The sequence below is a fragment of the Sarcophilus harrisii genome, chromosome 5 (assembly GCF_902635505.1).
Source record: "Sarcophilus harrisii chromosome 5, mSarHar1.11, whole genome shotgun sequence".
In the NCBI taxonomy this organism is placed as follows: Eukaryota; Metazoa; Chordata; class Mammalia; order Dasyuromorphia; family Dasyuridae; genus Sarcophilus; species Sarcophilus harrisii.
The window spans coordinates 6,615,411-6,630,984 of record NC_045430.1 but is presented as its reverse complement, the minus strand read 5'-3'; the positions used below and the strand labels follow the sequence as shown (position 1 = coordinate 6,630,984).

General features: G+C 42.2%; 1 protein-coding gene across 4 annotated transcripts in view; it reads right to left on the bottom strand.

Annotated features, from left to right (window-relative positions):
• MOV10L1 (Mov10 like RISC complex RNA helicase 1) overlaps nucleotides 1-15,574 on the bottom strand; it is a 62,268-nt gene that overhangs the window by 16,362 nt on the left and 30,332 nt on the right. For all 4 annotated transcript variants that reach the window (XM_031939275.1, XM_031939273.1, XM_031939274.1 and 1 more), the window contains exons 17-21: nucleotides 13,096-13,274; nucleotides 12,211-12,357; nucleotides 6,724-6,845; nucleotides 3,748-3,847; nucleotides 2,715-2,879 (exon numbers count right to left, since the gene is read on the bottom strand). In XM_031939275.1, coding sequence (XP_031795135.1) covers nucleotides 2,715-2,879; nucleotides 3,748-3,847; nucleotides 6,724-6,845; nucleotides 12,211-12,357; nucleotides 13,096-13,274 — 713 coding nt within the window. The remainder of the gene's footprint in view (nucleotides 1-2,714; nucleotides 2,880-3,747; nucleotides 3,848-6,723; nucleotides 6,846-12,210; nucleotides 12,358-13,095; nucleotides 13,275-15,574) is intronic.

Genomic DNA, 15,574 nt, shown 5'->3' with positions numbered 1-15,574 from the left:
TTTTTGTGGTGACAAGGAATTGAAAATGGAATAGATGCTCCTCAGTTGGGGAATGGCTGAACAAGTTATATTATGAATGTAATGGAATATTATTGTTTTATAAAAAAATGATCAGCAGAATGATTTCAGAAAACCCCTGAAAGATTTACATGAACTGATGCTGAGTGAAGTGAACAGAACCAGGAGGACATTTAGACAATAACAAGATTATGTGATGATCAACTGTGATGGACTTGGTTCTTACCAACAATGAGATGATTCAAGACAATTCCAATAGACTTGGGATGGAAAATACCACCTGCATTCAGAGAAAGAACTATGGGTACTGAATGGATCAAAGCATAATATTTTTTACCCCTTTTGGGGTAGTTTTTTTTCCTTTCTCATTTTTCTTGATTTTGCTTTTTTTGTGTGTGCATGCTGAATATAGAAATGTTTAGAAGAATTGCACACATGTTTAACCTATATCAGACTGCTTGCTGTCTTAGGGAGAGGGAAGGGAGGCGGAGAGAGAGAAAAATTTGGAATACAAGGTTTTGCAAAGGTGAATGTTTTTTTTTAATTGAATTTTTTTATTTTCAAAACATGCAAGGATAATTTTTCAACACTAACCCTTGAAAAAACCTTGTGTTCCAATTTTCCCTGCTTCGCCTCACTCCCTCCCCCAGATGGGAAGTAATCCAATATATGTTAAACATGGTAAAATATATTAAATCCAATATAATCATACATATTTATACAATTATCTTGCTGCACAATAAAAATCAGATCAAAAAGGGAAAAAAAGTGACAAAGAAAATAAAATGCAAGCAAACCACAACAAAAAGAGTGAAAATGGTATGCTATGATCTACACTCAGTTCCCACAGCCCTCTCTCTGGGTATAGATGGTTCTCATTATCATAAGATCATTGGAATTGGTCTGAATCATTTCATTGCTGGAAAGAGCCACGTGCATCAGAATTGATTCTTGTATAATCTTATTGTTGCCATATATAATGATTTCTGGTTCTGCTCATTTCACTCAGCAAAAGCTCATGTCAGTCTCTCCAGACCTCTCTGAAATCATCCTGCTGGTCATTTCTTACAGAACAATAATATTCCATAACATTCAGGTACCATAACATATTCTGCCATTCTCCAACTGATGGGCACCCACTCAGTTTCCAGTTTCTTGCCACTACAAACATTTTGCAAAGGTGAATGTTGAAAACTATCTTTGCATGTATTTAAAAAATAAAAACCAATACAATGACCCTAGGCAATTCTGTAGGACTTAAGTGAAAAATGTCCATCTCCAGAGAAGGAACGGATAGGGCTTGAATGCAAATCAAAAAAACAAAAAGCCCCCCCCCAAATAAAGAAAAAGTGTGTTTTCTTTCATAGAATGGTATACATGGAAACGTATTTTGCATGATTACATATGTCAGTATAACCTATATTAGACTGCTTGCCTTTTCAATGAGAAGGGGGTAAGGCATTCTGGAGAGCAATCTGGAATTATGCCCAAAAAGTTATCAAACTGTGCATACCCTTTGACCCAGCAGTGTCTCTACTGGGCTTATACCCCAAGATGATACTAAAGAAGGGAAAGGGACCTGTAGGTGCCAGAATGTTTGTGGCAGCCCTGTTTGTAGTGGCTAGAAACTGGAAAATGAATATCCATTCATCCCATCAATTGGAGAATGGTTGGGTAAATTATGGTATATGAATGTTATGGAATATTATTGTTCTGTAAGAAATGACCAGCAGGATGAATACAGAGAGGCTTAGAGAGACTTACATGAACTGATGCTAAGTGAAATGAGCAGAACCAGGAGATCATTATATACTTCAACAATGATACTGTATGAGGATGTATTCTGATGGAAGTGGATTTCTTTGACAAAGAGACCTAATTCAGTTTCAATTGATCAATGATGGACAGAAGCAGCTGCACCCAAAGAAAGAACACTGGGAAATGAATATAAACTGTTTGCATTTTTGTTTTTCTTCCTGGGTTATTTTTACCTTCTGAGTCCAATTCTCCCTGTGCAACAAGAGAACTGTTCGGTTCTGCACACATATATTGTATCTAGGATATACTGCGACATATTCAACATATATAGGACTGCTTGCCATTTAGGGGAGGGGGTGGAGGGAGAGAGGGGAAAAATCGGAACAGAAGTAAATGCAAGGGATAATGTTGTAAAAAATTACCCTGGCATGGGTTCTGTCAATAAAAAGTTATTATAATAAAAAAAATTTAAAAAAAAAAGAAGGGGGTAAGGAAAGAATTTGTAACTGGAAAAAAAAGTTTAAAAATGCCTACTTATAAGGAGTTCAGATTCTAATAAGGGAACTAGAACATGTCTTGGTACCTTATCCATACATATGTAGACTACATATAAAGCAGTTAAAGACCAAGCAATTTGATGGAGGGAACCCTCAGTGGAGAGTGTCAGGAAAGGGCTCCTATAGAAGGTAGTCAATCACAGTGAAAACAGCTGGTGTTTATAGAATGCCAAGTGGCATCCCCAGATGATCATCAAAAATGACCTAAGAGGCAGGGCCACTATCATCCACCATTGGGTAGATAAGGAAACTGAGGCTTACTGGCTTGCTCAGGGTCACAGAGCTGGGAAATGTCCAAGACTGGATTCAAACTCAAGTCCTTTGGTAAAGGAACTTGAAGAAAGATGATTTTATCTTTCAAAGAGGTAACACTGGACTTACCAACAAAGGATTGTAGGATCCACAAGCCCCAAAGGCATTTTCATCTCTCAGATACAAGGGTCGAGACATGAGTCTTTCTAACATGGACACATTCAATCCATAGGCAAGAGCAAGCCTGGACTTGATAACCGGGCCAAGCTGCATGGGATCTCCAGCCAGCACAATCTGCAAAACACAAATAGTGGGTGTTTTCCAAGCCTACAGAAATGGCATCTCCTTCTCTGGTTGTGTAAGCCAGCAGCCCTCCTCTTTTACACACACATGCAGATACAGCATGTATGACGTTCAGACTAACAAGCAGCATTTGAATGACTGCCCCAGGGCAGAAACTGTGGACCAAGTCAAAGGTCTTTTAAAAAAAGATCTTTGGAGATAAAAATCAAAAGTAACTTCTGCTTTTTGGGTATCATGACTTAGAAATGCCCTGACAAGGGCCTGGAGACCTGAGGCTCACACACCAAACAGCCTTGACTGCCTAAGAAAATCTGGGATGAGATCGCCCTGGGGCCCATCCCAGAGATTATGGGGCATGATCAAGGGACATCACAAGGACATGCACATTTTAAACAATTCCAAGAGCTCAAATGAAAATTCTGGGAAGGCAGGGGAAAGGCCTGGAGAAGGCAGGTAACACATGGCTGATGGGATAGAGGTGTCATTGATAGAATTCATCAAGACTTTAGGCCAATCTCAAGGGATTCAAAGCAAGCTCATTAACAAAGAGACTCCTGAGAACCTTTATGGCCACTAATTAAGTAAGGAAATTTATGTGCTCAGTGACACTCTTCACTTAGTCTTTTCAGAAAGAGACTTATGCTCACTGATCATCACCACTGTAACCAATTACCCTCTTTAAAAAGTGAATGATGTAGGGATACTTAAACTTCATAAATTATTTAAGGGCAGTGCTAGTTATTGAGGTAATTCAAGCACATTTTAAAAAGGCAATATTGGCAGTTGCCTATGGTATTTAAAACTTTTGGTGTCTTGGTATACATTTCTTTCTAACCCCCCCTCCCCCCTCCAATCTTACCTGGCCATTAACTTCTGAGACCAAGCCCAAAGGAATGAGGCATTCTGGCTCACTTGCCTGTCCTGCTTCATCCACAAAAACGTGTGTGAAATGTCCAATTCTAAAATGAGAAACATGCTTGACATCAACTTCCTGAGATCCTAAAGTCATCACAGAAGCCTGAGCAATCCCAGTTCAGTAACAGATAAACCATCTACTGGATTCAGCCAAACTCCAGAAAGGGAAATGTGGACTGTTGGGCTATACCAGTGCCTGAAGGTTTTTTGAAGGGAACCATAGGAAGTGAGGAGAAGACATAACCAAAAAAAAAAAGCTTTAGTGTTCTCCTCTAAGCCTCCACAAAGAGATATTTAGGAAAAGACAAGACAGGAACTGGGTCCTACTATTCATCATTTTCTATAACCACAGTCCCCAGATCTCTGAGAGGAGGAAGATATGTGGAAAACCACATCAGTGATCAGGAAAAAGGAAATAGTGCTACTGTATTCCAAAATAAATAGATTACAAAATTTACAGCTCCAAATAATTTCTAAATTCATATAATCTTACAATGCAAATCCCAGCTTCAAAATGAAATGATGAAAAAAGACGAACTTGGAAAGATCTATTTGAACTGATACAGAGAGAGAATGACCGAGGTTAACATTTTAAAAGAGTAATTCTTAGTTTAAACATTTCAACATATAAAAAACAGAAAGACAGTTATATATGAAACCGTGAATTTCTATAATGTAAATTATATTTTACTTTATTTTAAAAACTAACAAATTCAGCAACTTAATTTTCAAGCTATCTTGTCTTCTCTGAATTTTCTTGTTTTCTCCTGTTTCAAACACCTTCCTTCAAGCATCACTATCAATCGATTGTTTCCTTCTCCTGCTCCAAATTAAACAAAGCTCCCCCAAACTCCTTTCACTGAGATGCATCCTCAGAGTCAATCAAAACAGATTGTGGGCAATGACTAACGGGTTTGTCTCAGTCTGCCCCTTGAATCCATCCTCCCCATCAGAAGGGCAGGAGCACGTTTCCTCCTTGGTCTTCTGGCACTCTGGTTTTTGCATTAATCAATCAAGTCAAAATCCTTTCTTGTATACAGTGTTGTGGTCTCTGAATAAATTATCACTTGGGCTTCTGCCCATGTCTCTCTGCATCAGTTCAAATAGATCTTTCCCAGTTTCTCAGTTTGTTTGTTTTTTTTTCCATCATTTCTTACGGTATAAAATCATATCAATACAATTTGTTCAGTCATTCACCAACAGACAAGTTTTCAGTTGTTACCAAATATCATAAATATTGTCAGACACTTGGCTCTTTTTGATAATTCTCTGATCTTTCTGGGGTGTGCACCCAGCAGTGGTATCATGGGGTCAAAGGGAATGCAGTTTAGTGACAAGCATAGCTCTAGTTTTTTCTTACTAGAACAAAAAAGAGCAAAGTTTTTAAAAAGGCAAAAACAGTCACAGAAAGACACTAACTAAAATTTTTAACAGCCTCTCTGTAAGAGCAAGCATAAAAGAAAGAAACCAATGGATAAATGAAAAAAAGTAGAGAATAAAATCCAGAAATTCTAGGCTTTTCCTCAGTCCTCTGAGTAGGCAGTGGGCCTCCTGAAACTCAAGGGGCAGGAGGAACACCAGGAACATCAGAGCACAAACACAGATGGAACCTCTGGCAAAGGTTCGTCACATACTGCATCATCTGAATTAACAGAATGACACAACCAGGGACCGCGTATTGTCTGAGGTGTCTGACTCTGGATGGTTCAGGCACCTCGGAGGCTTTCCATCTAGCTATCTAGAAATGTCTTGCTAATCACCCAAGGACATAAGAAGGTCCACCAATATGGAGTCTGGGCCTTTCACCGTTGGAGCATGTCCTAAGAACTTGAGAGCTGCTACTCTCTGCCCTCTGACCAGATGTATTTTCATTCAGAGATGGGGACTGCATCTACTCAAGTGAAGTCAGTGCTAGAATATCCTCATAGATTAAGCAAACCTCCTTTTGTCAGCTGCTGGATGATCCATAAGTACCTCATCCTGTGCTGGTACTAAATCTGAACCAACAAAGTACCAGGATGACTCAGGCCGGCTCATAACATTCGGAGGGTTTGAATCCTTTTTATTCTGTTTAATTCTCTTTATGCTTCTTTTCTCTAGAGCTTTTCTATTTATTACTGCAACGCTCTTATTTGCTCTCTTCTAAGAACTCCCATAGACGTTGTGGCCAAGCCATTTTTAAATGAGGCCTTGCCCATAGCTACCACGAGCTTTCTCTGCTTGGTTGGTCTTCTGCTGGCCGCCATTTCTGAAGTGCGGTATCCCTGGCCCTCTAGAGCTCCGCAGGTGTCACCCCTCGAATCCCCCTGCTGTGGCATCAGCTCAGACCTGCACTATGCCTTGGAGCTCTTGAACAGTATCTCTCCATGTGGGCTTCCAGGTACGGTGCCCACTCTGGCTTTTCTGGCCAGGATCCTTTCGGAGCAGTCCTGGATTGGGTGAAGACACCTACTTCAGTCCCTTTCTGGGTAACTCCATCACGATTTGGCTGGCTACTCTTTGGTGACCTCTGTAGAAGCCCAGGCGAGAGGTGGGTTGTTCTACTGATATTGCCCCCACCAGTCTTTTACTGGAAGCCCCAACATGAGGGGAGGAATGTTGGGAGCAAGAAGGCCAAAAGAAGTGAGGCAGCCAAGGTGGGCACTGACAATACCCCAACCAGTCCTAGAAAAGCCCTTGCCCAGAAACCAGCAATTCTCAATTCCTTGAGGGCAGGATTGTTGCGTGAGTACTCACACCTGGCACAGTGCTGCCTGCCATGGCTCTGCTGGCTCTTGCCACAGGCAGCTAGGCCCTTCCCCAGGAGGGGAGATGCTACCCTAACATTTTTGAGGTCTTTTTTTTCGTGTCTCTTGGTACCTCGTGGGGCATTCCCTGCAAAATGCCAATGATCCCCATAAGCTGCATGTATTTTAGATACCTCACTCCAATCTGGTAGAACAATCCAGAGCTGCTGCACGTGGTGATGATAATTCGGTAGCGAGACGCCTTCCAGACATCTTCCCCATCTTTGCAGTAGAGTCTGACAGTGTCACTAATGGTCTGTGAAAACAAAAGTACACATGCACAAGCTGTTCTATAAACACACCAACCGGTTTCTTTACACACTGCTTGAGTGCCTTTTTCTGCTCCCCCTCATCAATGCAGGAGAGAGGAGGGAGGGCCAGATGTAGAGGATGGGGATGGGGGGGAAACAAGCAGAGCAGCTGAGTGACAAGTCTGTCTTCGGACCCTTCATTCCCTACCACATACTCAGGACCCCCACGTCCTGGCTGTTCCATGAACAAGAGCCTTCACCTCCTAACCAGGCTGTCCCCCAGGCCCGGAATGCTCTGCCTCCCTGGCTTCCTTTCAGTCTTAACTAAAACTCCTTGAAGCCTTTGCTAACCCCAATTCCTTTTGTTTGTTAATACTTTCTAATTAGTCTGTACAGAGATTGCTTTGTATATATTTGCATGCTGTCCCCTCATTAGATAGTAAGCTCCTCAAGGACAGGGTCTTTTCCTCTCTGTTTCTACCGCCTGGTGCATAACAGGTGCTTGATAAATGTTCAATAATCAAATGCATAAGAGGAACACAATACAACATAAAATTAGAAGGAAGGGTAGGAACTGATTGTGAAGGAACTGAACCACTGAAAGGAGACACATTAGTGGAATACAGAAAAGGAATAGGTTTGGGGATTAATTATGCCTTCTGCTGAGGATACCTTCACATTTCATTCCTTTCCAGACTATACTGCATCCCTACACCCACAGGACTACATGTGCCCGGCCCTGCTTAGCTGGGTCTCCCCCATTTCTTTAGGGGTCCCTTTCTCTACTAAAAATGTAAGCTCCGCAAGGACAGGAACCACTTTTATGCTTAGATTTCTATTTCTAGGGATCAGCAGAGTGCCCGACACATGGTGCTTAATAAATGCTTCCTGATAACCACCGAGGGAGCAACGTCAAATTGTGCAGGATTGATGCTCAGGGGAGACACTAGATCAGACTCAAGAAGCACCTGTGGAGGATGCCTGAAGTCCTGGGTGTGGATGAAGTCATCAAGCCCACTTCTGTCCCAGACCCCTGCTATTTTTGCTCATCACAAGCCTCCTGGGTAGGCCCCTCCTGGCTTCAAAGACATTCTACCCTGGGCTAGGCCCTTTCCAGTCCTTCCCCCTTAGAGCAGCGCTCCTGCCTGCTGCCTTAGCCCCAGCCCCCTACCCCAAGCTTGCAACATTGGCCTTGTCTAACCTACTTTTCATCTCACACTGATCCCTTATCCACAGAACATGGTATTTCTGAGCCCAGAGCTGATGAGGTGACTGTTTCGAGTACATGGCAACCATCTGGCCCAGGCTGAGTTCAGGTTCCTTCCCTTTACTCACTCTCAAAAGCCAACCAGTCTGCTGCTGCGGGTATGGCATCTCCTGCCTTCTGGCCTTTGAAGGGTGGTCTTCCATAGCTGCAACAGCCCCGCTCCACATTCTCCACCTCTCAGGCTCCTCAGTTTATCTTACAGCCCAGTGCACGTACATTTTTCACATGAGGCCTTGCTTGGCTCCACCAGATTAGTAGAGGTCTCACTCTTCCAATTATCACATCCACTTAGTGTAGGCATTTTATTTACTTGTCTATGCTGCATCCCCCATTAGAATCTAAGTTTACTAAGGTAACATCCTGCATATGACGTTTTTAGTAAATACATACAGAACAGAATGTAGTTTAAATGATTTTAAATCAGAGCCCAAGTTTGATGAGATTTCTAAGAGTTTAGAATGTTACAGTTCTCTGAGAAAAGAGTGAACAGCTTTACAATTAGCTCTTTGAGAGTAGTGATAGTTTAATTTTTGTCTTTTTATTCCCCAAATCTAGCATGATGCCCAGCAGGTAGTAGGCACTTTAAAATGCTGACTCTTAATGCTTGATGAGCGCGAAACTGTTACTGGTTCCTCAGGCCTACAGAGGGGCAAGAACAGGTAGACCTTGGGTTGATGCTAGGCATCCTGAAAACTGTCCTGAGAATGGGGGTATTTGTGTCCAAAGGATAATTGGCTTGTTTACAGTTGAGAGGACTGATCATAGGAGAATGGGAAGAGAAAACAAGTAGGAAATCTAATGGGTACATACAGTTTCTACACTGTGTAAAGTACTGGGTATATGGGACTTCAATGACCTTCCATTTTTCTGGAACATGTAGCCTGTAAACAGAAATAATGTAGCCTGGGGCCCCTCTACATGCTATCTGAAGGTTTCAAGTATTCTTTAGAGCAGTATGGCTTTAAATCTCCATAGCTCAAACCTTCATCTCAAGCTCCTTTTTAATTTTGTAAAAACCATAACAATGACAGCCAACATTTCTTTAGCTTGGAGCTTTCCATCCATCAAATTTGGTCCCCATAAGCTTGGGAGGAAGGGGCTCTTAGGACTCCATTTCACAGATGAAGAAGCAAGTTAAATATGGTTAAGTTGCCCGTCTGGGGCCTCACCACTAGTGTATCTGACTCTAGATCTAGTGCCGATCAGTGTAATGCAAATGAAAAGACAAAACTAGTAAAGACTAGCTAAACAAACATCAAGGAAACTCCATGTGCACTAGGGAACGATCTCCTGACTCCATGCCACCCATGGAAGAGGAGAAGCTGCTCCTGAGACAACTCCCTGACCTAAGCATTGCATCCCAGCAGGAACACCCTCGTGTTTACAAAGCTAGCATGTGTGGCCCCAGAGCTGTGCACTGAACTGTCTGAATGGGACAAGACTGGTAAGCTCTGGGTGAAGGCCACACGCTTACTGAGATGGGGTCTGGCCCTCCTTATCTGCATTAGCCATTCTGCTGTTTTGAGAAGTGGGGGGTCTCAAGTATAACCCAGAGCACTGGACATACATGATAGGGAGGCAGTTGCTTAACTTCACTGAACGTATGAATCATCTATAACATGTGGCTTTGCAAAGAAATCCAGTGATGGAAATTGCACAATTGCTCCTTAGGAAGGAGATTTCCTTAGGAAACAAATACCAATATTTTATATCACCCTGATGGTCAAAAGTCTCATTTGTCTAACTAAAATCTACTTCCTAAAGAAGACTACAAAAGGGCTTATTATTGTCCATACAATACAAAAAATTGAGAATTTAGAACAAAGGACCGTACCAGAGGGAGAGATCCTGACATAACTTGACTTGAGGAGTTTGTTCTTTATCCTTCCCCTTCCCTTTTAACAGAGAGCTCACCTGAAATGGGTTTGGGGAACAGGATCTCAATTTGGGAATTAAGCAAACATAATAAGGATATTCTTACTTAAAGTCACATAGACTTGGGGCAAAGAAAATATTCCTGATGAGCAGAAAGGCAAAATTCAAAGACATGAAATGCCTTTACTTTGTGTTTTCTGTAATTCAAAAGACCTAGGGTCCTGGAGACCCTTCTTTCTTCTTCTGGAGAAAAAAAAATCCAACTATATCTAAAGCAATGGAAGGTGACAGATCTTCCTGAGCTAACAGGAAGAAAAGCAGACAAGGGTTTGAAGCTAGTCTGATATGGGTGAAGGAAGGGCCTGCTTACCTAAAACCCCCAGAAGCTGAAGCCTTTGGGCTCTAATCTAACACCATTCCTCTTCTCATGAGGAAGAGGGAGCACTTCTGCTGAGAACTCCAAACTGAAGCCAGAAGCTGGAAGGAGAGAGAGAGATGCTCAATATTATATGCTTTGTAGAGTGATGACCGGGGGGAAAAGCCCAGTGGAGACAGGGCAGTGAAATCTTCAGAAAACAAGCACAACTCTTAAGCAAGAGACACATAACTTGCCTCTTCCTGAGGAGGACCTGGCCATGCTTCCTACATGTGCATGTTTTCTGGGAATGTCCATTCCTCTCACTGAGTGACCCGCAGATTTATGGGAGGAAACCTTTTCTGGCTACTTTTCTTACTGTTCTCTCACCATTACTTTGATGTGAACTGATCTTGTCCTCTGGCTACATAACAGAAAGACATCTATCAGTAACACTCATGAGCTATGGCTTTGGAGGAAATGAGGACCCTTAGGGGCACAAGAAAATAACAGACCTGGATTCAGGAGATCTTAATTCAAATCCCACCTCAGACACTGATTACTGATGTGGCCACAGGCAAGCCACTTAACCTCTATTTGCTTCAGTCTCCTTGTCTGTAAGAATAGAGATAATATACGTCCTGGCTTCCCAAGATTTTTGTGAGAATCAAATGTGCCAAGACTGACAAAGCCTGCTGAACCTTCCAGTCCTCTACACGCCCAGCTTTTTCTTGCTGTCCCTGCCTTACTCCATTGCAGGGAGGCTGGATTCATTGCTGGAGGCCCACCAGGCTCCTGTTCTAGAACTTCTGGGGTCTGTCGGCACAAGCCCCACGCAATGCTGGCTTGTGGCCCCGCTGCTCAGATCATCACTTTCAAACCCAAAAGTTGTTCCTCAATTCTTACATTTTAGTTCATGAGAGAGATATAAAGACATCATCAAATCAAGAAACAAATGTTCCACATTTATTTTTATTAAGTTCCTTGAGGACAATGCCTATTGTCTGCTGAACTGAGTTGAACCCTTTCTCGGTTTCCTACTGAGATCCATGTCATCCTCTTGTCTGTAGTTTTAATTCACTGTTACAAATGAGGGGGCAGTAAGATGGTACCACAGTGCACAGAGAGCCGGACCTGGAGTCAGAAAGACTGTCCCATCTTCCTGAGTTCAAATCTGGTCTAGACACTTCTTAGCTGTGTGACCCTGGGCATGTTACTTAACCTTGTTTGCCTTAGTTTCCTCATCTGTAAAATAAGGTAGAGAAGGAAATGGCCAACCACTCTAGAATCTCTTCCAAGAAAACCCCAAATGGGGGCATGGAGAGTCAGACAACAATAAATTATATATGAGACCCTGAGCTTGGTGCTACTGGGTTGCAAAGACAGATAATACACAATTCTTGCCCTTAAAGGCTTTCACTTTACTGGGCATGAGGTGAAATCAAGTATACAGGCAAGTGTCTCATAAGGCAGAAGAGGTAAATTCTAACTCTTAGGGGGACTGATAAGGAAGTAGTTTCCTGTGGGGAAAGATGGGGGAATGGAGAAAAGCACAAAGAAAAGTAACTTGAAGGGGGAACGCTGGTCACAGCAATGGTGGTTGAGCTCAGGTGTAGGAGGGGGAAAGTAAAAGTTAAGCTGTAGGGCATAAGGGATACAGACATCATGGAGACCTCTGAGCATGAAAAGGAGGCAGGACATGGCGTTCTTGGAATTAACTGGAAGTTCTGGAGTGAGGACTTTTGTGAAGTAGGAGACAGTCCTGCAGGGCTCAAACACAAGTTCATTCGCATTTATGGCCCACACTCCAGACACATGGACTCTGTGGTGGGGAAAAGAGGAAGGTTAAATTCCACACACTATAAAAAATTACCTCCTCAAATCTGCAGGTGGCATTCACTCTCACCATGGTTCCTGGGGCAAGCACTTTGCTCTCATGCAGCCGCATGCAAACGAGATCAGTGGCGCTGTTGGACGGGGCACAGACCAGAATTCGACTGTCCGGTAAAGTAGAATGAATCTGTGTCACAGACAAGAAGGCCAAAGAGAGATGGAAGCCACACTTTCCCTCAATATATCACCAGATTAAAAAAAAAATCTACAAAACTCACTAACTTTTAAATATAAAATTTGGACATTTAATTGATTTAAAGGTAGGAAGAGCCTTTTTCTCAAATCTTTTCTCACTATTTAGTTGTTTCAGCCCCTTGGAAAAGCCTGTAATCTCTCTTCACCCATTTTCCTAAATTTAAAATCAAACTGTCCTCCCTGCCTACTCTGCCATAACACAGCTAAGGAATGAGGTACAAAGTGGCTTTCCTCTCCAGGAGAAAGCTCAATTAACTCAACGAACTCATTAAAAAAATTTTTTTTAAAAACCCAATGTTTTTTGCAGCCTGGTGACAAAGGCCAAGTCTTACTTTAAGAAGAATTTCTTCTGGAGGCAAATTTCTGCTACACTATGATTGAATACTTTACAATTCAGAAAATGAAGCATCTTCTCAAGGATAGGAAATATGACTCTTAAATGCCATCAACCCATTTAAAAACCATTTAAATTTTAAAAAATAGGCCGGCTGCAGAATGATGCATCTTCGTACTTAATGAACAGTAGCCAACTGCAAGCTTGCTGACTCTGGACATCTCAAGGGCTGGGCTTCAGCCTTAAGTCATCTCTTCCTTCTACAATCTTCACTGAGATTTTGCCAGCTTGTGCTTCTAAGGAGCATCCTGTAGTCTGTTTGCTAGTGATAATTACCTGTAAAACAGCTTCTATTATGGTAACTGTCTTTCCAGTTCCTGGAGGTCCAAAAAGAATGTATGGGATTGGCCGGCAGTCACCACTTAAGATTCTTCTAACTGCCAATTTCTGCTTTTCATTTAGAACTGGATTGAAAAATTCGCGCTCTTTCGATTTCGAGGTCTGTACTCCATTCACTGTGTACTCAAGGCATAAAAACAAAGGTTCATATAGAGGGCAAACAACTGAATCCAATTTTCAACCTCCATAATAGCCTTATGTAGAAAAAACTATATACCACAGCCCATTTTAATAGTTAGAAATAAAAGTAAAAACCTGTTGAAAACCTTTTCCCCATTGATGACATGAGAAATCCCTAAGTCCCCAGTGAGTGTTCGGAACATAGGATGACATGATCTTGTCCAACCACTGAGAGTGAACAATAATACTATATGACAGTAATGAGGGCAACCCTCCTTGCCCCAGCAATGCCCCAGATGGGTTGAGGCTTCTGTGAGGTAGGTAAAGACGATTTTGAAAGGAAAATAGTGATTTATTCACTGAGATACTGGGATGATCAGATACTATGATAGTCTAAAACCAGTTAAAGATCACTTAAGTCACTCAACAAGCATTTTCTAAGCACCTACTATGTGCCATGTCACTCCCTTATCTCTAGGAGAAAATATAAACTCCTGCTTGGCATTGGATGCCCTACTCTAAATGGCATGAGTTCATCCCTCCAACTCTGGGGACCATTTTTAGCCCTCACATACCAACCTACCCTTCAGCCACACTGAACTCTTCTATACCCAACAACAACTTGGCTTGGCTCCAGGTAGAACCTGGAGGTCCTACCTCCTGGACCATTCTCTTTCCTGACCTCAGTCTCTCGGAAACCTTAGTTCTCCTCTTCAAGGCTGAGCCCTAATGCTACTTCCTTCAGATAGAAAACCGGATTTGTTGTCAAGAAGACTTGGATTCAAATGCTGGTTTTGGCACTTAGGGGATTTTGGGCAAATTACTTAATTTCAATATTGTCTCTGTTTAATAAAGGATCACAGAGCCCTTCTAATTATAGACTAAGATCCTGGGGGACCTTCCATCTTCCCCCAGGTAGTAGTCTTCCCCTTGTGTTCTCTCACTTCTCAGGCTGAAAATGCTGTTTATTTACTGTGTATCAACACCCACCCAGCTATATAGATCATGCGTTTACTTATGCAAACGTGTTTCTCCAGTTAAGTGCAAACTCCTTAAATGCGGATTCCCTTATTTTTGCCTGGGACACTGTCTGGTACATTCTATATACTTAAGTGCTGACTTGTTGCCTATTTTGATAGGGAAATCTCATCTTTCTGTCATGCCATCAGGACATAATGGAGAACTTTTCAAGACTTCCCAAAATGGATGAATCTAATACTATGAATCTAACTACTGGGGATTTATGCAGGCACAAATACTAGCAGGAATAGCCTAGGAAGCATGCTAGAGAATGCAAAATCTTGGGTACGAAGCCAAAAAGCACAGGGATGTGGGATGTATCTTCTTCACTGCTGATCTCTCAAGGCAAGAAGAGACAAATTGATGTGGGAAGTGGAGAACTTGCATTTTTAGAACAGGGATTATGTAGAGAGACGCTGCTGAGAATGTATCAGAACTCTCCTTCTGCAAACAACCTCGGGAGTGGAGAAGACTGACTACCTATGCACAGTCCATGCTGGATAATCTCTGAAAGTAGTCACCACGCAGGAAGAACAACAATGGGGATAGCCACAAGAACTCAAACTCAAGAAAGCAGTTGGCGATAAAACTTCCCTCACTGAAATGCTCAGATTTAGGGAACGATGTGTTAGTGAGCCTAATACCAGAAGACACACTTTAGTTGATAAATAGCACTAAGACTAAGAATGATGGGAATGTCTCTAGTTTCGGTCGCCTTATTTAAAAGCAACACAAGGGCTAAAAGGGTATGGGTGGGGTAGCATCGAAAAAGCAGAGATGTGATTGAATTGTGGTGAAGAACACAAGGAAGCATCAAAGGCTGCCCGAGCCAAGGATGAAAGAGAGAAGGAATTTAAGTTCCACTAATAGGTCAGGGGCTTGGATGCAGAAGAGTGACAACAATGGGGGGCCTTCCATTTTACATACATCTGTTGGAACACTCCCATTTCCAAAAGCAAAGGAACAAATAACTTGACTTCCCTTAATGATAATTTCATCCTTTATCAAGCAGAGTAACCCACAAAGGGAAATTCTATCCTGGATCTGATTTTCACTGAGAGAAACTGGTTGTGAATTGGTAGAAAAGAGTATGAGGAAGAGAAAAGCTGGGCACAGCTGACCACGGTCCCCATCTTCTGGGGGAACATACTTCATTGGGGGCATAGGAAAACGCATGCAATGGGTATTTGCTCAGAGTTGGGACGGCCCAGATGGAGATGGGAAACTCAAACACAAAATGCTTAAGACACAAAGGAAAAGAATTCCAGTGAAGATG